At 52.6% G+C, this 22,578-nt stretch overlaps 1 protein-coding gene across 1 annotated transcript; it reads right to left on the bottom strand.

Annotated features, from left to right (window-relative positions):
• Nucleotides 1–1,318: 1,318 nt before the first annotated feature.
• Nucleotides 1,319–22,406, bottom strand: CAVIN1 (caveolae associated protein 1). Its single transcript, XM_008966492.4, has 2 exons — nt 21,511–22,406; nt 1,319–4,276 (listed from the first exon to the last, which is right to left on the bottom strand). Exons 1-2 carry the CDS (start codon nt 21,979–21,981, stop codon nt 3,575–3,577), a joined length of 1,173 nt encoding a protein of 390 aa, XP_008964740.2. The 5' UTR covers nt 21,982–22,406; the 3' UTR covers nt 1,319–3,574.
• Nucleotides 22,407–22,578: the final 172 nt, after the last annotated feature.

The raw sequence follows: 22,578 nt of genomic DNA, 5'->3' as shown, positions 1-22,578 counted from the left end.
TTCACCGTGTTGGCCAAGCTGGTCTTGAATTCCTGACCTCAGGTGATTCACCTGCCTTGGCCTCCCAAAGTGCTGGGATTACAGGCACAAGCCACCTTGCCCGGCCCTCTTCCTCATCTTATAGTCACTGGTCCCATCATGGGAGCCCCACCCTGGTGACCTTATCTAATGCTAATTACCTTGAAAAGGCCCCACTTCTGATTCTCCTCAACATATGAACGTGGGGTTTCCAACAAATGAAATTTGCGCTGGGTGTGGTGGCTCACACCTATAATCCCAGCACTTTGGGAGGCCAAGGCAGGCAGATCACTTGAGGTCAGGAGTTCAAGACCAGCCTGCCCAACATGATGAAACCCCATCTCTACTAAAAATACAAAAGTTAGCTGGGCGCAGTGGCACGTGCCTATAATCCTAGCTAATTGGGAGGCTGAGGCAGGAGAATCACTTGAACCCAGGAGGTGGAGGTTGCAGAGCAGAGATTGCGCCACTGCACTCTAGCCCAGGTGACAGAACAAGACTCCATCAAGAAAGAAAGAGAGAGAGAGGGAGAGAGAGAGAGGGAGGGAGAGGGAGAGGGAGGGGGGAGAGAGAGAGAGAAAAGAAAGAAAGGAAAGAAAGAAAGAAAGAAAGATGGGTAATACATTTAAACCATAGCAGTGCCCGTCACAGGGTTGTGGGGAGATTGAAATATGCTGTGTGGATACAACTGGGATATGTCATGTACTTTCTTTACCGATATTCAGCCCTCTGAGGGCCTCTGATATTCCCCTCCCCTAGGCTGCCTCCTCTAGGCCTATGATTCCAAAGGGTATGTGTGTGGGAAGCTCAGGCTGAGTACAGTAACTGGGTGTGTCTGGAGGGCTAATGCCCTGACTGCAGGGAAGTGGATCCAGGGGACACAGGGTTATAACCATGAAACAGACTGTACAACCCGGTACAGACACAGGGTTATAACCATGAAACAGATTGAGGATCCAGATGCCTTTGAATCCCAGCTCCACTGCTTCCCAGCTATGGCACCTTAGACAAGTCACTGTTTCCTCATATCTAGACTGGGAATGATAATGATAGGCTCTGCCTAGAGGGGCTGTTATGAGATTAAATAAGCAATTGCATACCAAAGTGCTTAGAACAGTTCCTGGTAGAGAGTAAGGGCTCAATAAATTGGCAATTATTGTTATCTCCCTGGCCTTCCCCCACCCCAGGCACGTGAGACAAGTTTATACCAACAGTTCTCCCTCCCTCTCTTTCTCTCTCCTTCCCACCTGCCCTCTGTAACCCTATGTAACTGCCTTCAGAGAATACAATCAAACACAGATCCTTTTAGAAAAGCAGGTTTATTGGTCGGGCTGCTCACCAGGACACAGCAACGTGAGAGGTTCCCCAAGCCCACAGAAAACTGCATCTGCCCACAGCTCAGGCCCCTTCAGGCCATCAGCACCAAGGGACCTTGTCCCACAATCCCCAACCTCCCTCGGCAGAGGGGTCTTCAGCCATTCAGAGGAGAGAAGAGAACCGAGAAAGGGAAAAGGAAGAAAAAAAAAAAAAAAAAGCAAAGCTTTGTATTGTATAAAAGGTTTGTGTCCCCAGGCTCCCTCCCCCAATCCCTTAAAACAATGAACTGCAGTTCTAAAAAGCAGGGCAGAGAAGGTAAGGAGCAGGTGGGGGGAAGGAGGGAGCTCTCGGGGCCTCCCTTCAGGCTGTGACTGGGGAGAGAGGCTGTTCTTGCTTCTGACAAACCCCCTTTAATGGGGAGGAACAAGGGGACTCGTGTCTTGAGAACCTGGTCGTGTCTTGAGAACCCGGTCCAAACAGAATCAGGCCTCTGGACTGGGAGCAACACTCCCTTCACCCCCAAAGATTCAGGAAAAGCACCCCAAGGACAAGGAAACCAATGACGTCTGGGCTAGCTCTGCAGCTTTAGGATACTAGCTCTAGGGAAGGATTTTTTCCTTTTTAAACAGCGTCTCACTTTGTTGCCTAGGATGGAGCACAGAGGCACCCTCATAGCTCACTGCAGCCTCAAACTCCTGGGCTCTGGCGATCCTCCCGCCTCAGCCTCCCAAGTAGCTGAGACCACAGGCACGTGCCACCATGCTCCTAGGGAAGGAGCTTGAGAAGAAACTGCCAGGAGTGAACCAGGGCTGGCTGCTCTGTGATGTTCTCTCCCCACCTCCCCTCCAGCTCTCAACTTGGTGGCAGGGCCGGCACCCTGCTCTCCCTCCTAACTCCCAGCCTGCTGCTGCCCCCTTCTGGGACCCTAATTTTCTGGACTTTGAGAAATGGGCTGCCCCTGGGGGTGCCTCCGAGAGCCCATTTGAGGGATCGGGTGGGGCTGACCTCTCTGTCTTCTTTGGATCATCGCCTTCTCACACTGTCCTCCCTCTTGATTCTGAAAAATGGTCCTGCTGCCCATGGAGAACCACAGTAAGATAGATTTCTCATGCAGCTAGTGAGGGGACTTCTCTCTTCACCCATTTCCACCTTCTCCTATTTTCCTTTTTTTTCCTTCTGTTGAGATGGAGTCTCACTCTGTCACCCAGGCTGGAGTGCAGTGTTGCGACCTTGGCTCACTGCAACCTCCACCTCCCAGGTTCAAGCAATTCTCCCCACCTCAGCCTCCAAAGTAGCTGGGATTACAGGCATGCACAACCATGCCCAGCTAATTTTTGTAATTTTAGTAGAGATGGGTTTTCGCTTAGTAGAGATGGGGTGTTGGCCAGGCTGGTCTCGAACTCCTGACCTCAGGTGATCCGCCCACCTCGGCCTCCCAAAGTGCTGGGGTTACAGGCATAAGCCACCAAGCCCGGCCGACCTTCTTCTATTTTTCCATTCTCCTTTCCAAAGCCATGGCCATGCGCTCCTGTGTACAGGTGCATAAACACATCAGTGTGCCATCCCTCACATGCATGTCGTTCCCCACCCCTCCTTCCCAGGGCTTCTCTTGGCTCCAGCGTTCCTCTGGGACCCTCTGCAGATACAGCCTGTGCTGGACCCCCAGCCAGGGTGAGGGCTCATTCTGCTCTGTCTTCCCCACTGCCTCAGTTTCCCCCAAAAGCTGCTTTCACGTCCTTCTAGTAGGGGGCCTCCCATGGGGGCAAGGATCCCCTTTAGGATTCAATCTTTCCTCTTTGGGCAGTTTTGGCTTTGAGTCCCCCAGGGATCAGGGTGAGAATGAAGAAGAGCTCAGTGAGCGGAATGACAGCAGCTGGGTGGGTGGTGTGGGGAGAGGCTGAGGGGAAGGCAGCCCCCCCAGGGGGGCCTAACCGTGGAATCACTGCAATTTCCTCTGAGATCCCGACTTGGACAACCAGGACAGGGATTGACCATTCCCTTCCCATTCCACTCGGACTGTGTCCAAGCGGGGGCTGTCCACTGCGGGGGCTGCCTCCCCATCGGGTCCTAACAGCTCTAAGACTGGGAGTGGAGTTCCTGGAGGTGTGGGGAGGGGGGCGTGTTTTCAATTTAGAAAAATCTCAGCCAGCTGAGAGAGAATCTCAGCCAGGCCGAGAGAGAATGCGAAAGAGGAAGTTCGGAAGGAGCGAGGAATGGGGTGGGTGGCAGCGGGGGCGGCTCAGTCGCTGTCGCTCTTGTCCACCAGCACGGCGTCCGACTCCTCGGTGATCTCCAGCAGCGCGTGCACGTCGGGGCTGCTCCCGCGCCGCAGGTCGCCGGCCTCCCCGCGCTCCGCGCCGCCCTCGTCGTCGTCGGCGCCCACCTCCACCATCTCGGTGGCCTTGAGCACTTCCACCTGGCCCTCGCGGATCTTCTTGACGTGGAAGGTGAAGGGCGGCACCTTGTAGACCGCGGTCTTGGAGCGCGCGTACACCACGTGGTCGGGCGTGAAGGATTTGCGCAACTTGTCCCGCGACGTCTTCAGCTTCTCGCGCCGCTCGGCGGGCACCAGGCGCGTGCCCAGCTTGTTCATGCGCTTCTCCAGGGTGTGCCGCGTCTTCTCCAGGTTTTCCTTGGTCTTGAGGCGCGTCTTCTCCAGGTTCTCGCGGGTACGCACCTTGGTCTTCTCCATCTTCTCCTTGGAGAAGGCCTTCTTGAAGTCGTCCACGCGCCGCAGGCCGCTGCGCTTGATACGCTCTGCGCGGGACTCCTCAATAACCTCCTCAACCTCCACCGCCTCGTCCGACGACAGCTCCAGCGCCGCTGCGTCCTCCTCGGGCCGCTCGCCCTCGCCCAGCTCCTCGCCCTCCTTCTCTGGCAGCGCCTCCGACTCTTTCAGCGATTTGCTGATGCTCAGTTTGGCCGGCAGCTTCACTTCATCCTAAGGGAAGAGGAGAAGGGACATGAGAGGCGTCGGAGGAGGCGGATGTGGGCGAGCCTGAGTCAGGGTGGTGACGATCCTGGAGAGAGGGGAGCATGGGACGCTCGTGGTCCCCAGGAAACTGGCGGGCGCTCAATAAATGTGTGTAGGCTCACGCCTGTAATATTAGCGCTGTGGGAGACCGAGGCAGGAGGATGGCTTGAGTCCAGGAGTTCGAGACCAGCCTGGGCAACATATCACCCATCTCCGGCGCCCCAACCCCGCGTCGCCATTCTTTCTCTCTCTCTCTCCTTGTTTTTTTTTTTTTTTTTTTTTTTTAAACGGAGTCTCGATCTGTTGCCGAGGCTGGAGTGCAGTGGGCGCGATCTTGGCTCACCGCAACCTCCGCCACCCGGGTTCAAGCAATTCTCCTGCCTCAGCCTCCCGAATAGCTGGGATTACAGGCGCCCACCACCACGCCGGCTAAATTTTGTATCTTTAATAGAGACGGTGTTTCTCCATATTGGTCAGGCTGGTCTCGAACTCCCGACCTCAGGTGATCCGCCCGCCTCGGCCTCCCAAAGTTCTGGGATTACAGGCGTGAGCCACCGCGCCCGGCCTCGCGCCGCCATTCTCTAAAAAACATGTGCGTTGAACGAATGGTGACTAAACAGACCGCGGGAGCAGGGGACCAAACTTCGGGTCGGAGATGGGGTTGCGTAATAATTGCACTTGGGCTAAAATCTCTGTGGTCGTCCAACCCTGTCCTGATCCCTTTCCACCCGTAGATGATATTAAACCACTACGGCCCTCGGGAGACACAGCTCCACTTTGGAAATGGGCGGAGCGCCCTCTGGTGCCGCAAATCGCACACTGCCCGAGCCAGGCCGAAAAGCAAGTGGTGGGAGTGTCTGTTTAGGTTGAAAGCGGGTAGGGGTTTGAGCCCACAGCTGCACCTACCCACCCAAGCAGGTAAAGTAAAGGAAGTGCATTTCCTAGACTCAAGCTATTTCATTTTTTTTTTTTTTTTGAGATGGAGTCTCGCTTTGTCGCCCAGGCTGCAGTGCAGTGACACGATCTCTGCTGACTGCAACCTCTGCCTCCCAGGTTCAAGCAATTCTCCTGCCTTAGCCTCCTGAGTAGCTGGGACTGCAGGCATGCGCCACCACACCTGGCTAATTTTTTTGTATTTTTAGTAGACTCGGGGTTTCACCATGTTGGTCAGATTGGTCTCGAACCCCTGACCTCAAATGATCCACCCGCCTTGGCCTCCCAAAGTGCTGGGATTACAGGCATAAGCCACTGCTCCTGGCCTCAAGCTATTTCAGAACCAGCCTTAGAGATGGAGAACTGTGGTCCACCCTCCCCCACCTCCACCTTCTTTGACTCCTTCATACTGTTTGGCTCCACCAGTGGTCATTCTCCCCCTCCCCCACATTTAGAAATTGATATTGGAAAGAGGAAGAAGCTGGCTGGGAGCCACGGACATGTTTTCTCCCCAGTCTGGACATTTCTTCTGGTTGTGACTTCCCTACTTTGGGATAGAAGAGAGATTACTTTTCAATTCTTGCTTTCCCTACCCCCTGCCCCCAGCACAAAGCCTGAGCTCAGGGGTCTAGGAGTAGGATGGGTGGTCTCAGATTCCCCATGACCCTGGAGCTCAGAACCAGTTCTTTGCTTTTCTGTCTTCTCCTTGGAGGACTTAGCACCAGAACTGCTTTCCATTCCGGGAAGATTTTCCAAGATCTTGACTCTGGCCAACATTTCAGAATCTCTGGATCACTCCCTCCCCCACCTCCACCCTCATCAGAGAGCAGGGGAGGCTGAGCACAGAAAGGGAAAGGGCAGACCAAGATCATCAATAGGATCTCTTTGGCCCAGACTCCCTTTAGTGACTTCAAATGAAGGAACGAGAGATAGTCGCTTTTCTAAAGGGTTTTCTGAAGACCATTTCCCAGAATTATAAGAAAAATCCTGTCCCCTAAGAAAATAAGGCAACATAAACTGAGTCCTCTCACTGACACCACACACACACCCCTATACATAGGCTGCTCGGTATCTCTGCACCACCTGCTACAGAAATTCCTTCCCCAGCCCCCAACCTCTTTCCTCTTCCCTCCCATCAACATCCCCCCAGAGTTTCCTGGTTTACACTGAAAACTAGGAACACCCTCTCCCAACTTCCTTCCCTTCTTGTCAATAGCATTAGCAGGGACAAAGAGGGAATGCTGGCTCCACCTCTTCTCTCATCTGGGCATCAGCTCTGCTGGGCACCAAGCCACCTCCAGCTCTCTGTTACCCAACTACACCTCCCAGCAGGCAAGGTGACCCGGGCACAGGGCATGCTGGGACTTGTAGTCTCTACCTGCCATAGACGGCTTAGTGCAGATCATGGGCATCCTAGGGCATTTTGTTTATCCCTCTGCCTCTTATCATTCACTGAGGCATTGAAGGGTGTTTTCCTTGTTCTGAGTGTAGGAGAGTCTCAACTTCTCTTTGCATTCCCTCTGATTTCCAGTCATTCACTTTGGGGCTCCTACAATCACCCTTACCCTGCCTGCTACTGGAGTGCGTATCATTTAAGACTTATACATCATTGTAGGATCTAAACCCTCTTCATCCATCTCCACTCAGAATTTACCTGCAGCCCCAGTATATATATATATTTAAAAAAATTCAGCTCTGATCTTTCCTTCATAACCTCCCAGACTTAAAAACCCACCCACGCCCCACCAAAGGGTGGAGAGAGCCCCTCCTTTCACTAAACTCAGACAATGTGAATAGGCTAGGGAGGGATTAAGGGTGACAGGCAGGGAATAGTCAGGAAACAGCCCCAGCTGCTGGAAAACAAATCCACTTTGTCTCTCTGCCCTACCCCCAGCATCCCCCCCTTCTCCCCTACCCCTGCTGCCTGCTCCACCCCACCCCTAAAGGCTGAGCTGGCTGGTTTTCCTGGCCTGTGGCTTCCTAGATAAAGGTCTTTGCCAGCTGAACTTGGAAGTGAATGGGACTAGGGAGAGAGCTGCAGACTTCTTATAGCCAATGCCATCTTCCTAGTGCCTCATGAAAGGTCTCAAACTACAACATAAGGAAGCAATCCTAGTGAGAGGAGGTTTTTGTTTTTTGTTTTTTTTTGAGATGGAGTTTTGCTCTTGCTCCCCAGGCTGGAGTGCAATGACACGATCTCGGCTCACCGCAACATCCGCCTCCTAGGTTCAAGCAATTCTCCTGCCTGGGCCTCCCAAATAGCTGAGATTACAGGCATGTGCCACCACACCTGGCTAATTTTGTATTTTTAGTAAAGACGGGGTTTCTCCATGTTGATCAGGCTGGTCTTGAACTCCCAACCTCATGTGATTCGCCCTTCTCAGCCTCCCAAAGTGCTGGGATTACAGGCGTGAGCCACCGTGCCCGGCCTTTTTTTTTTTTTTTTTTTGAGACATGGTCTCACTCTGTCACCCAGGTTGGAGTGCAGTGGCGCAATCTCGGCTCACTGCAACCTCTGCCTCCTGGGTTCAAGCAGTTCTCCTGCCTCAGCCTCCCAAGTAGCTGGGATTACAGGCATGCACCACCACACCCGGCTAGTTTTTGTATTTTTTGGTAGAGACAGGGTTTCACCATGTTGGCCAGGCTGATCTCAAACTCCTGACCTCAAGGGATCCTCCCACCTCGGCCTCCCAAAGTGCTGGGATTACAGGCACGAGCCACCGCATCTGGCCATTTTTGTGTTTTTGTTTGTTTGTTTTGAGATGGGGTCTTGTTCTGTCAACCAGGCTGAAGTGCAGTGGCATGATTACAGGTCACTACAGCCTCAACCTCCTGGGCTCTAGTGATCCTCCCACCTCAGCCTCCCAAGTAGCTGGAACTACAGGCGCACGCCACCATGCCCAGCTAATTTTTGTAGTTTTTGTACAGGCAGAGTCTCACTATGTTGCCCAGGCTGGTCTCAAACTCCTGGGCTCAAGTGATCCCCTTGCCTCGGCCTCCCAAAGTGCTGAGATTTCTCGCATGAGCCACTGTGCCTGGCCAAGGGGAGGTTTATTCCTGGATTTAGAAATCTCTCCAGACCAGTAAGGGATCTGGGGGCTCTAACCCCATTCATCGTAGGCTTCCCCTGGAGTGACGGCTTACACCATAGGAGCTGCCTTCTTGGTGGAAGGTCAGGGGACAGGAGACGAAACAACTTGAGCTGAATCCTGGGATGATGTCCAATAGGCTGGCTCTGGAGAGGGTATTTCACCATTAGCTTTTCCTCTCCACTCCAGGCCAGGTTTCCCCCATGACTCACAGCCTTGGAGTGCTGTCTTGGTCCCACCCATCTGCTTGCTGGTACAACCACCACAAACACAATCCAAAATCATCTCCCTCCACCCTGGGCACACAGGCCAGGCACCCTTGTCCCACCCCTACTTCTCTGGCAGAGCTCCTAAGCCAAAGGAAGGACCTCAGGGGATGGCAAGGAGGGACGGCTCTGCTTGTTCTGTTTCCCGTTTTTATTAAACAAAACCACCACTCCCAATAGGCTTGGTTTCCAGAGTTACCTTTAATGACCAGCTCTGAACAAAAGCATTACAGCTCCCCCTGCCCTTTGCCAAGCACACATAGCTCCTCAATCCTCGATGGATGCAGAGGAGCCACAGGGAGGCTCCCAGCCTCTTCCACTCCACCCCCCAACCCTGCTCTCTAAACTTGAGATCTGGCTTAGGAAGATTTTTATAAGATTATAATGTCATTGAGCACCTATTACACATCTGGCCCTTGGCCAGGCACTTCACATTTGTTAGGGAGAAGGGACAGATGCCACATGGGTCTGGGTAGGAGGCTCTCTTGACTTAAGGCTGACCAGCTCTAGGTCCCCAACCACGAACTGGGAATGGCTGGAGGAGACTGGAGAGGTAATTCAGAGACCCAGGATCTGCTTAGAGTGTATGTTAGAAGAGGGTGCAGAGGAGGGGAGAGGTGAAGGGGAGAGAAAGGTCTTTAAAATTCAGGACCTCTGCTAGAGGTTGCTAAGACAAGGAGATGAGAGACCCCAAGGGCAGAAGTGTGCCTCCCTTCTGCTCTAGCGTGCATTCTTGGCAGGGGTGAAATTGCGTCCAAAAGGGTGAAAACTGATTCTTGGAGATTGGGAGGGGACTTAGATATCACAATGATTTGTGCCACTCCCAAGAGCCACAGTACATAAACAGATATACAGTTTATCTATTGTTTTAACATTTCATGAGGGAGATGAACAGCTTGGTTAAAAATATCTGAAAGGGGCCGGGTGCTGTGGCTCAAGGCTGTAATCCCAGCACTTTGGGAGGCCAAGGTGGGCAGATTACGAGGTCAGGAGATCGAGACCATTCTGGCCAACATGGTGAAACTCCGTCTCTACTAAAAATACAAAAATTAGCTGGGTGTGGTGGCACGAGCCTGTAATCCCAGCTACTCGGGAGGCTGAACCAGGGAGGCGGAGATTGCAGTGAGCCAAGATCGTGCCACTGTAATCCAGCCTGGCGACGGAGTGAGACTCTGTCTCAAAAAAAAAAAAAAAAAAAAAAAAAAATTGAAAGGGCCGGGGTGGTGGCTCATGCCTGTAATCCCAGAATTTTGGGAGGCCAACACGGGCAGATCACCTGAGGTCAGGAGTTCGAAACCCCGTCTCTACCAAAAAATACAAAAACTAGCTGGATGTGGTGGCACATGCCTGTAATCCCAGCTACTTGGGAGGCTGAGGCAGGAGAATCACTTGAACCGAGGAGGTGGAGGTTGTAGTGAGCCGAGATCACTCCACTGCACTCCAACCTGGGTGACAGAGTAGGACTATGTCTCAAAAAAAAAAAAAAAAAAAAAAAACTAAAAGGTCTCTATATGGGAGTGATTATGAAAACAACAACAACCATCAACAACAAAAACTGGCTGGGTGAGGTGGCTCACACCTGTAATCCCAGCACTTTGGGAAGCTGAGGTGGGAGGATCACTTGAGCCCCAGGAGTTCAGAACCAGCCTGGGCAACACAGTCCAACCCCATCTCTAAAAAAAATTTTTTTAACATTTTTTTTTAAGTTGAGAAACACTGCTATAGGAAGGCCAGAGGTCCTGAGCCAGAGCCAGCTAGAATGTCCCCCTCCTGGCCTCTGTGAGTTGGCAGCTTTTGGGCACCCCATCCAAGGCAGAATCTGGCAAACATAAGCGATCTCTTTGCAAAGCATTTTCTAAAAGAAACTGGAAAAAATACGTGTAAATGTTTTCCTCAGCTGCAGGGAGTGGGTGGAGAGGGCACAGAACAGACCCCAGGCCTGGGCCTCATGATGGCCCTCTCCAAAGAGGCTTTGAGCCAAACTGGGTTGTCCCTCAGGAGGAGGCAGCAGGGGGAGCGGCAGAACCAGAAGCCATGCGTCTTCATGCTAGGCAGCCTTCGGGTGCAGCTTAAGTGTGGGGGAGCATTTACTACTAAAAACAGAAACCAAGAAGTGGGGAGGCCCCTTCCATTCCCCTCCCATCCCCACTATATACATCCCATTCTCCTGAACTCTGCATAATGCCAGTGTTCTCACAGTACCCGGCACCCGTCCACAGTGGGCAGTGACTGGGGATGGTGGCCCTCCTGGCAGTGATCACCACCAGGCTGTGGGCTGACAGTGGACTGAAGAGATACCCCACGCCCACAGAACGGGATCCAGGAGACCCTAAACACTCCCACCGGCTGTCGGCTCCTCTGGGGTGGGCCGGGGCCCAGGCTCTGGGTAATATGGCAGTGCCCTAGGCGTCTGGTCAAAGGGTGGGAGCTCAGGCACTGTCTCAGGCTTCAGGTCAAAGGGCTCAGTCTCAGGCAGGTCAAAAGGCACGATCTTGGGTGTGGCCAGGTCAGAGGGTGCATTCGGCTTCTTCTTGGGCTAAGATGAGGAAAAGGGGTTTAAATGGGGCTTGGGGTGGGTGCAAAAGGAGTTGAGAAAAAAGGGCCTTGGTGGCATGCAGAGTAGGGGCTGGTGAGTAGGGAGGGGAGCACAATGTATTAGGATGGAAATAAACCACTTTTTTTTGTTTTTGTTTTTTTAGAAATGGGGGTCTTGCTCTGTTGCCCAGGCTGTAGTGCAGTGCACAATCATAGCTCACTGCAGCCTCCAACTCCTGGGCTCAAGCAATCTTCTTACCTCAGCCTCCCAAATATCTAGGACTACAGGTGTGTACCATCAAACCCGGCTAATTTTTTTTTTTTTTTTTTTTGATAGAGACAAGGTCTCACTATGTTGCCCAGGCTAGAAACTATTTTATTTTATTTTTTTGAGACAGAGTCTCACTCTGTTGCCCAGGCTGGAGTGCAGTGGCACGATCTTGGCTCACTGCAACCTCCACCTCCCAGGTTCAAGTAATTCTCCTGCCTCAGCCTCCCGAATAGCTGGGATTACAGGTGCATGCTACCACGCCCAGCTAATTTTGTACTTTTAGTAGAGACCGGGTTTCACTGTGTTGGCCAGGCTGGTCTTGAACTCCTGGCCTCAAGCGATCCTCTTGTCTCGGTCTCCCAAAGTGCTGGGATTACAGGCGGGAACCACTGCGCCTGGACTATTTTATTTTATTTTTTTTGAGATGGAGTCTCTCTCTATCGCCCAGGCTGTTAAACTGTAGTGCAGTGGCGTGATCTCTGATCTTGGTTCACCGCAACCTCCGCCTCCTGGGTTCCAGCGATTCTCCTGCCTTGGCCTCCCAAGTAGCTGGGATTACAGGTGCGTGCCACCATGCCCAGCTAATATTTTGAAATTTTAGCAGAGATAGGGTTTCACCATGTTGGCCAGGCTGGTCTTGAACTCCTGACCTCAAGTGATCTGCCCTCCTTGGGCTCCCAAAGTGCTGGGATTACAGGCATGAGCCACCATCATGCCTGGCCTAGAAACTCATTTTAAATGCTTCATCAAGAGGGCCCTGGGAGCTGGGCACAGTGGCTCATGCCTATAATCCTTGTAATCCCAGCACTTTGGAGGCCAAGGTGGGTGGATCCCTTGAGCCCAGGAGTTCAAGACCAGCCTCAGCAACATTGCCCAGGTCTCTGCAAAAAATAATGTTAGTGGGGCCTGTTGGCACACGCCTGAAATCTCAGCTACTCGGGAGGCTGAGGCAGGAGAATCACTTGAACCAGGGAGGTGAAGTTTGCAGTGAGCTGAGGTCCAGCCACTTCACTCTAGCCTGGGCAACAGAGCAAAAGTCTGTCTCAAAAAGGAAAAAAAAAAAAAAAAAAGAGGTCCCTGGGGCCAAAAGGGGTGGGGCAAACTCAAGCCCAAGAATTAATAAACACAGCTTCAATTGAGCCCCTCCCTTCCTCCCTCTACAATATTCCCCAGTCCCATTCTTGGGCTTCCATCTCCAATCCTTCCCCAGCCATAATCATAGGAAGACTATGGAGGCTGCTAGGGGTGGATAAGGAGTTTTCTAAGGGGCTAGTTGTTGGATTATAACTGGGGAGGCTCAGATGAGTGAATACAAAGGCACACAACTTCACTGTCTTCAGAGTCAGACTCTGCCAATCCCAGTTTTGTTGTTTTTTTTTTAGACGGAGTCTTGCTCTGTCACCCAGGCTGTGGAGTATAGTGGCGTGATCTTGGCTTACTGCAACCTCTGCCTCCTGAGTTCAAGTGATTCTCCTGCCTCAGCCTCCCTAGTAGCTGGGATTACAGGTGTGTGCCACCACGCCCGGCTAATTTTTTTTGTATTTTTGGTAGAGACGGAGTTTCGCCATGTTGGCCAGGCTGGTCTTGAACTCCTGACCTCAAGTGGTCCACCCACCTCAGCCTCCCAAAGTGCTGGGATTACAGGCATGAGCCAGTGTGCCCAGATTAATCTGTTTTCATTCTTCCCTGGGGTAGGGTGGACACAGGATGCTACCCCAAATGAGGAGAGGGATAGGCATGGAAGAGGGGCATCCTGGCAATTTCCCTTTGGCCACGTCCCCACCTTCTGTCTCCCTTGCCACCCCTCCCTCTTGCTACCACTTAAGATATCATACACTAAAATGCACAGAGAAATCAGGATCCAAAACCAAGCTCTATTTTTTTTTTTAAGATAGGGTCTCTCTATGCTGCCCAACCTGGCTTCAAACTCCTAGTCTCAAGCAATCTTCCTGCCTCAACTTATTGAGTAACTGGGACTACAGGCACACATCACTGTGCCTGGCAAAACCAAGCTATTTTTATGACAGGTGAGCCTATGTCCTGGGACCTCTGGACCTCTGCGGCAGCCCCCAACTCTCTCTCCTGAGGGGCTGAGTTGCCGAAGACTATAGGCTTCTTGCTTTGAGCAATCAGACGCCAGGCGAGAGGGACACTTGGCGGCACTATTGGACTCAGGCAATAGCAGTATTTGATAAAGGCTGTAGTCTCAAAAAAACAAAGCAGCAGGTCCCAACCTCCCCTGCAGGGTACAAGGAGGAGGTGGGAGTGGCAGAGAGGCTGAAGAGAAAGGGAAACAACATGTCCCTCTCCTAGGTATGTGTGGAGTCCCTGCCAGGGCACACCACGGCTGACCAGGAGCTCCACTCCTCCCCTACGCCCCTCCCCTCCCCAACACCCCTCCTTTCCCCCACTTTTCTCCCCTACACCCCTCCCCTACACCCCTCCCCTCCCCTACACCTCTCCCCTCCCACTGTCACCAGGCCAGGTGACCACACATTGCCTCTACTTCAGCACTCGCAAGGCTAAGCAGCCAATGGCCACCAATGCTGGCCACTCATAGCCAACGCCGCACACACAAACACCCATACACACGCAAAGCAGCCCCAGGGCCAGGACTGTGCAACTAACTCCCTCAGCAAGTGTCGGAGCCACAGCTAGCCCTAGCTTTGTCAGGGCTAGTCTTCACTCAGCTTTCTGCTGCAGAGCCCAGAACGGAAGGAGGGGGTGGGGAGCAGTGAGTGTAGCGGAAGGGTACACCTGGGTTCTGGCTCCAGTTTGACTCCCAATCACTTGAGTGACAATAGGCTAGTGACTTCCCCTCTCTGGGCCTCAGCTTCCTAAACCACAAAATGAAGGAGTTGAAGCTGATTATTTGCAAAGTGTCTTCTAGCTCAAGAAGTGTATAATGAGGCCGGGTGCGGTGGCTCACGCCTGTAATCCCAGCACTTTGGGAGGCCAAGGCAGACGGATTGCTTGAGCTCAGGAATTGGAGACCCTAGGCAATGTGGAGAAACCCCATCTCCACCAAAAAATACAAAAATTAGCTGGATGTGGTGGTGCATGTCTGTAGTCCTAGCTACTTGGGGGCCTAAGGCAGGAGGAATGCTTGAGCCCGGACGGCAGGGGCTGCAGTGAGCCGTGACAGCTGCCACTACATTCCAGCCTGGGCAACAGAGTGAGACCCTGTCTCAGAAAAACAAAACAAAACAAAAAACAAAAAAAAAAAAAGAAAAGAAAAGAAAAAATTTTTAAATGCTAATGACAGAATGATGAAATATTCACAATGTTATATTTCCAAAAAAAAAATGGCCCAAGCCACTCCTACTTCTGAGGTTAGTTGCTTAGCAATAATATCCCCTCCCCTCTTGCTATCAGTTGCCCACTCTTTGTTGTCTCCTCATGCTTTTGACTTTGATCTTTACAATATGAAAAATAAAAATAAAAAGGCCGCGTGGCTCATCCCTGTAACCCCAGCACTTTGGGCGGCCAAGGCAGGAGTATCACTTACGCCCAGGAATTTGAGACCAGCCTGAGCAACAGTGGGGACCCTCTAGAAAAAAAATTTAGGCTGAGCACCGTGGCTCCCGCCTGTAATTCCAGCACTTTGGGAGGCTGAGGCAGGTGGATCACCTGAGGTCAGGAGTTCGAGACCAGCCTAGCCAACATGGTGAAACCCCGTCTCTGCTAAAAATACAAAAATTAGCCAGGTGTGGTGGCGCATGCCTGTAATCCCAGCTACTTAGGACAGTGAGGCATGAAAATTGCTTGAATCCAGGAGGTGGAGGTTACAGTGAGCTGAGATCACGCTACTGCACTCCGGCCTGGGTGACAGAGCAAGACTCTGTCAAAGAAAGAAGAAAGAGAGAGAGAGAAAAGAAGGAAAGAAGAAGGAAAGAAGGAAAGAAGGACGGAAGGAATTTAAAAATTAGCTGGGCATGGTGGCTTGTGCCTGTAGCACCAGCGACTTGGGAGGCTGAGATGGTGAGATGGGAGGATTGCTTGAGCCTAGGAGTTTGAGGCTGCAGTGAGCTGTGATACCACCACTCCAGCCTGGGCTGCAGAGCTAAGATCCTTTCTCAAAAAAAAAGGGAGGGAGGAACCCAGGGATAGCATGATTTCCTTTCGTCTTGGGAATACCCCTAAAAATACCCTCCCTGCTTTGGACCCAGTGACCAGGAAAAACAACCCAAACTCAGTTTGGGAGGAAGGATGTACTATGCATACTCTCCATGGCCGCTGGGTTTTAGGGATGAAAGGGACCAAAGCCCTGGGTTGAGAATATTTTTGGACAAAGGTTTGGGGTTCTTCTAGAGCAAGGTAGTCCTAATTTGCGTTGAATCCAGGAAAGAGGTACAGGTTGGATTGCGATTTGGGGAGGAGAAGCCATCAGGCTCTCGTTCCAGCCCTGGTGCCCTACCCTTTAATGCCCATGAGACACCTAATCCCTTAAATGCTTCCTGGCCCTTATCCCCAAGCACCTGGAGCAGGTCTGATGGGCCTTTGCTGCTGGTCCATATGTAGGTCACTGACTTTGCCTCCTCAAAACTGCTCCAGAACACATTTTCAGTCATGAGCCGCATAGCAACGTTTCAGTCAACAGACGGCATACACAACTGTGGTCCCATAAGATTGTAATGGAGGCTGGTTGTGGTGGCTTATGCCTGTAATCTTAGCACTTTGGGAGGCCAAGGCAGGTGGATTGCTTGAGGCCAGGAGTTCGAGACCAGCCTGGCCAACATGGTGAAACCCTGTCTCTATTAAAAATACAAAAATATTAGCCAGGCATGGTGGCTCACACCTGTAAATCCCAGCTACTCGGAAGGCTGAAGAAGAACAATTGTTTGAACCTGGGAGGCAGAGGGGTTGCAGTGAGCCAAGATCATGCCACTGCACTCTAGCCTGAGCAACAGAGCGAGAACTTGTCTCCAAAAAAAAAAAAAAGAAGATTGTAGTGGAGATAAAAAATTCCTATCACCTAATAACATTGTAGCCATCATAATGTGTTAGTGAAATGAATTACTCAAGTGTTTATGGTGATTGCTGGTGTAAACAAACCTGCTGCACTACCAGTTGTATAAAAGTCTAGCCCATACAATTATATACAGTACATAATACTTGATATTGATAAGACATGACTGTGTTACTGGTTATGTATTTACTTTACTATACTATTTTTTTGAGACAGAGTCTTGCTCTCTTGTCCAGGCACAACCTCCATCTCCCAGGTTCAAACGATTCCCCTGCCTCAGCCTCCCAAGTAGCTGGGATTACAGGCACCCACCACCACACCCACTTAATTTTTGTATTTTTATTTAGAGATGGGGTTTCACCATGTTGGCCAGGCTAGTCTCTAACTCCTGACCTCAAGTGATCTACCTGCCTCGGCCTCCCAAAGTGCTGGGATTACAGGTGTGAGCTACCGTGCCATGGCTATTTCACCTTTTCTATGTTTAGACACATTTAGATACACAAATACTTACCATTGTGTTATAGTTGCCTACAGTATTCAGTACATTAACATGCTGTATAGGTTTGTAGCCTAGGAGCAATAGGCTGTATCATATAGCCTAGGTGTGCAGTAGGCTATACTGTTTAGGTTTATGTAAAGTTACTCTATGATGTTCACACAGTGAGGAAATGGCCTAACACTGCATTTCTCTGAACATATCTCAGTCATTAAGCAATGCATGACTGTATTTCCTTTTTTTTTTTTGAGACCAAGTTTCGCTCTTGTTGCCCAGGCTGGAGTGCAATGGTGCGATCTCGGCTCACCGCAACCTCTGCCTCCTGGGTTCAAGTGATTCTCCTGCCTCAGCCTCCTGAGTAGCTGGGATTACAGGCATGTGCAACCACGCCTGGCTAATTTTGTATTTTTAGTAGAGACGGGGTTTCTCCATGTTGGTCAGGCTGGTCTCGAACTCCCCACTTCAGGTGATCCGCCCACCTCGGCCTCCCAAAGTGTTGGGATTACAGGTGTGAGCCACCGCGCCCAGCCCCGTATTTCCATTTTATCCCCACTTTCTGGATCTAAAAGAGCCCTACTCTCCAAATTGTTGCCTGGAGGGATGGTTAATGGGTACAAAAATACAGTTAGATAGAAGGAATAAGATCTAATGTTCAGTAGCACAATAGGGTGATAGAGTTAACAGAAATTATTGCGTATTTCAAAATAATTAAAGGAGTGGAATTGGGATGTTCCTAACACAAGGAAATGATAAATGCTTGATATGACGGATACTCTAATTACCCTGATTTGATCATTATACATTGCATACTTGTCTCGAAATATCACATGTACTCCAAAAATATGTACAACTATTATGTATCCATAGTAATTAAAAATAAAGCCTTTTTAAGTTTAAAAATAAACAAACTGGATGCACGTGGTAGCTCATGCCTGTAGTCTCAGCACTTTGGGAGGCCCAGGCAGGAGAACTGTTTGAACCCAGGAGTTTGAGATCAGCCTGGGCAACTAAGTGAGACCCCGGACTCTACAAATATGAAAAAAAACAATTTGCCGGGCACGGTGGTGGGCACCTGTAGTCCTAGCTACTCGGGAGGCTGAACCAGGAGGATCACTTGAGCCCAAGAGTTCGAGACTGCAGTAAGATATGACTGTGTCACTGCACTCCAGCTTGGGCAACAGAGTGAGAACTTGTCTGAAAAACAAAACCAAAAAACCCCAAAAAACAAATTGTTGCCTGGAAGAACTGGCTCTTTAATGATCATAGCTCCACTCATCTGCATGGTATTTTATTTTATTTATTGTTGTTGTTATTATTATTATTATTTTTTTTTTTTTTTGAGATGGAATCTCACTCTGTCGCCCAGGCTGGAGTGCAATAACACGATCTCGCTCACTGCAACCTCTGCCTCCCAGGTTCAAGCCATTCTTCTGCCTCAGCCTCCCGAGTAACCAGGATTAGAGGTGCTCACCAGCATGCCCGGCTAATTTTTGTATTTTTAGTAGAGAGGGGTTTCACCATGTTGGCCAGGCTGGTCTCGAACTACTGACCTCAAGTGATCCACCTGCCTCGGCCTCCTAAAGTGCTGGGATTACAGGCACGAGCCACCTAGCCCGGCCTCTGCATGGTATTTTAGAGCAACTGCCTCTATATTCACAATCTGGCCTGATCGTCCTGCAACCCTCAGTCCATTAACTCCTATAACTAGTAGAATTCACTTCTCTCATTTACTAGCTGTTGCTAGCCAAGTGTCGCCTGATAGAATGCGATGTCAAACCGCTAGGTTTTGTTTGGGAGACAGGGAAGGAAATGCCAGAGAAGGGCAGTAATGACTCAGAAGTGAGTTTAAGATGAGGGCTGTGATACCTTGGGGTGGGAGGTGCTGAATTTCGTGTGTGTGTGTGTGTGTGTGTGTGTGTGTGTGTGTGTTCAAATGCGAACTTAAAGCTGTGAAATCATTAAGTCTAGAAGTTCCCTGAATATGGGGTGGGGCCATACAAGGGATTCCCTCCTTTTCTCCCCAGGAATAGGGTATGGAAGGCCAGATGTCTCCATCCCACAACGGGGGCCTTCCCATCCCTTGGTGTTCTCCTCTGCCCCACCCCCACTGCCACATCATCACCTCCCACCCCTGTAGTGGGGAATACAGCATCCCTTCCCCTATGGCCCCTCCAGAGAATTCACACCATCCCAGGAAACTTTCTCCAAATCTCTGTCTCTTTGCCTGGCCACCCAAGCATCCTCCCCCTTCAGCCGGACTTTACCATAAATGCTGCTGCCCCCAATCTTCCCTAATAGGCCTGCCAAGGCACAGAGCTATTTTTACCTCCTTCCCTTCTCAGGCCTGCAGACCTCTGGGAGGAGCAGGAGCAGCCTCTGCTTTCCTCCAGCAGCCGGGTCCCCACCTGGAACATCTCCTCTGCAGCTCAGCGAAGTTCCGCTTTCCCAAGCCTCACCCCATTTGCTGGAATCTTTTCCTTACGTCTGAAGTCTTCCCCAGGTTGGGACCATTTCAGTTCTTAGTTATTCCCTCTGTGGGTTTGGGACTCCATTTGAGCTACTCTTACTACCTCAACTCTCTGTCACCCACTGGCCTTGGTTTAGTGCAGATGCATTTGAAGCCACCTGTGATTAGAACCCATTCCCTCCCACCCCCTAAAATATAGACATATCCCTGCAGATTGCTGGAGAGGGCAGAACAGGGGGATGCCAGTGGCCTCTGCAGAGAAGTCTTTCTCCCTCCATACCTTTCCCTCTTCTCTCAGAATCTCCATCTTTGGCATAGGGAAGTTTACCTCGAGGCCAAGACTTTTCCCAGGTTCTATGGTCTGGGACAGTTAGCGTGAGAAGGGTCACCCCTCGAGCTCTTCATGGTGGCCCTCAGCCACACCAGGCTCTGGAGGAAATATAGAGCTGGCTTGCTGTCCCAGACCCCTGTCTTGTTCCGCTCCTCTCAATGTCCCCAGTACTAAGCAGGTCTCTTAAAAAACATCAAAAGCCCCCCTCTCATCCTGCGTCCTCCAAGCAGTTAGACTAAGTGGAAATAGCTCTGGGCAAACATTTTCTATCTAAATAGTGCTTAAGTAGGGGAAGTAAAGCTTTTTAAAAGCCACGTATATGCCTCCTGGGAGGAGTCTGTCATCCGTGGGTAAGGGTGGGGAGGGGGACAAGTGCCACTTCTGCCTCTGTCCCACCACCTCAGATAGGTACCAGCTGACCCACCTTTCTGTCTCTACTCTTCCCAGATACTTGTCCTGATTTGCATCTATCTTAACTCCTCCTGGGGAAACCAAGCCAAGGACCCCCTCGCCTCACCCCAGATGGTCACTCTGAACCCGGCTCGACCAGGCCCCAGAGTAGTCAGCAGAGCCACAACTCCCGGAAAGGGGTCTTCTAACTTGGAGGGTGTGGGAAATCCAGCCTTCCCTTTCTTTCCATTCCCTTCAGCAGGGAGAGGAAGGGGAGAGGGGAGCATAGACTAACCCCCCTGCCCCACACGATCCCGCCTCCCTGGGGTTAGGAGCATCGGCAGGCCTTTGGGAGGCGGGGAGGAGCCAGGCTGGAACACTTCCCGCCCAGCCCAAAATCTCATCCCCGATGGCACTGCGGAAGCGGCGTGGAGAGGAGCAGCATAGAAACCCGAGACTCCCAGGTTTATTGGGGGTTATGATCCAAAAGCTACATTTTTATCCAAGTGTGAGGAATGGGGAGAGGTGCAAAGAAAGCAACAAGTGGCCCCGGGCGGAGCCGGGGGGTGGGGGCGCCAGCCTCTTCCCGCCGGCTGCGCTGCTGCGCCTGGCCCCCGCCCCCGCAGGCATGCGGGGTGATTCACCTCGCCCAGACTGCGCCCAGACCGCCGGACCCCGCAGGGGCTGTCCACCCACTCCACCAGCCCCTGTTGCACTCCTGACGCCCACTCTTCCCCGCCCAGCCCCGCCCGCTTCCAGGAGGCCCAGGGTGCCCGCGCGCCGCGGGTGAGGGTGTCCTCAAGGGCCTGAAAATGCCTGGTGGCCAGGAGCAGAGAGCAGCGAGGGGACAGGGGTGGGCCGCCGAGGCCGATGTGGGGGCGCGGGGGCGCAGGGTCTGGGGAGGAGGTTGGCGGTCGCGTTCCCCGCTTGGCACAGCCCCTGCTGGTGCGTGCCTGAGCCCTGAATCACCCGCTATATCAGGCCCGCAGGCGCAGAGGCCCCAGGCCCGGGCCCCGCAGCCAGTGTCCGCTTACAGCGGACCCCAACGATCGCCAGGGACCCCTGACTTTCCTAGAAACTTCCCCCAAGTAGGAAGAAGTTTGACAGAGCCAATTAGGGAGGGAGCGGTCTGCGAGGGGCAGCGTCCTCGAGTCCACCCGCTAATTCGGTTCTGCTACAAGTTTGGGACCGGAGGGAAGGATCTGAGTGGGGCGGTTCGAGGTGCAGAGCGCGCCCCTCTACGAGCCCCAGGAGTCCTCCGCTCCCTCCACCCCATCCCACCCCACCCAACCCCACCCCAGCCGCGCTCACCGGAAGGAGGGTGGATCTCCCGGGCGCCCGGGCCAGGCTGGGAGGGGAGCAGCGCCACAGGCAGGTCTCCCCACCCCAACTCCCAGGCAGGGGACGCGGGCCGGGCGCGGGAGCTCTGGGCGCCTTCCGCCCCGTGGGCTCACCTGGTAGATCATGACTTTAAAGTTGCGGCGCCGCAGCAGCTCGGCCTCGTTGACCTCCAGCTTCTTGATCTGCCCCGCCTGGCGCTCCAGGCTGCCGCGCACGGTCTTCACGTTGACGCTGACCTTGCGCACCTTCTCCAGCAGCTTGCTCACCGTATTGCTCGTGGTGGCGTGCGCCTTGCCCAGCTTGCTCAGCTCGCCCTGGATGCTCTGCACTGCGCCCTCCATCTCCGCCTGCCGCTCCTCCAGCTGTGCTTGGGTCAGCTGGATCTGGTCTACGGCCCCGATGATTTTGTCCAGGAGGCTCAGCACCAGCACGCCGTTCACCTGGTCCGACTTGATCAGCTCTTCTGAGCCGGCCCCCGACGGCTCCTCCGCTGCCTGAGCCCCAGCGGAGGAAGGCTCCGGGGCCTCGGCGTCGGGGTACCCGGGAAGCGGCCGCTCGACAATATAGAGGGTGGGGTCCTCCATGGCTACCCGGAGCCGTGCAGGACCGGCCGGGTGGAGCTGGAGCTGGAGCGGGAGACCCGGAGAGAAGCAGGAGCGGAAGGGGGGAGAGCTAGCGGGCGAGAGCGGAGAGCGGAGAGCAGAGGAAACTCGAGCCACGTCCGTGCGCACCGGGACAGCGGCCAGAACTGCTGGGCGGGGGATCGGTGAGCTCCCCAGCTCCCGGGCCAAACTCCGGAGTCTGGTCGCTGATTGGCTGGCCCCACCCCAGAAAGGGAGGAACCAGGGCAGAAGGGGAGATCGACGAGGCGGGGCGGCGGAGGGGGACCCAAGAGCCGAGCGCCCCACCCTTCCCGGGATGGTTGGAATAGTTGGAGCGGGAGACTAGGGCCTCCGCTGGCGGCGGGAGCGGGACGGGCGGAGGAATGCGAGCTGAGGAACGGAATCAGGTTCTAAGAGTGTTGCTCTCTGTTCCCCTCTCTTGAATTGCTCATCCGGAAATCCTCAAGATCTGGGAGTCGGGTGGACCAGGAGATTCTGAAATTATAGGCAAAATCTTGTATTTGCCTTTACCTAGTTTTTGAGCGCAAAAGGACCCTTGCCCTTTACAATATTTTCTAA

Source organism: Pan paniscus, chromosome 19, assembly GCF_029289425.2.
Source record: "Pan paniscus chromosome 19, NHGRI_mPanPan1-v2.0_pri, whole genome shotgun sequence".
Classification (NCBI taxonomy): domain Eukaryota; kingdom Metazoa; phylum Chordata; class Mammalia; order Primates; family Hominidae; genus Pan; species Pan paniscus.
This window is presented reverse-complemented; position numbering and strand designations above follow the sequence as displayed.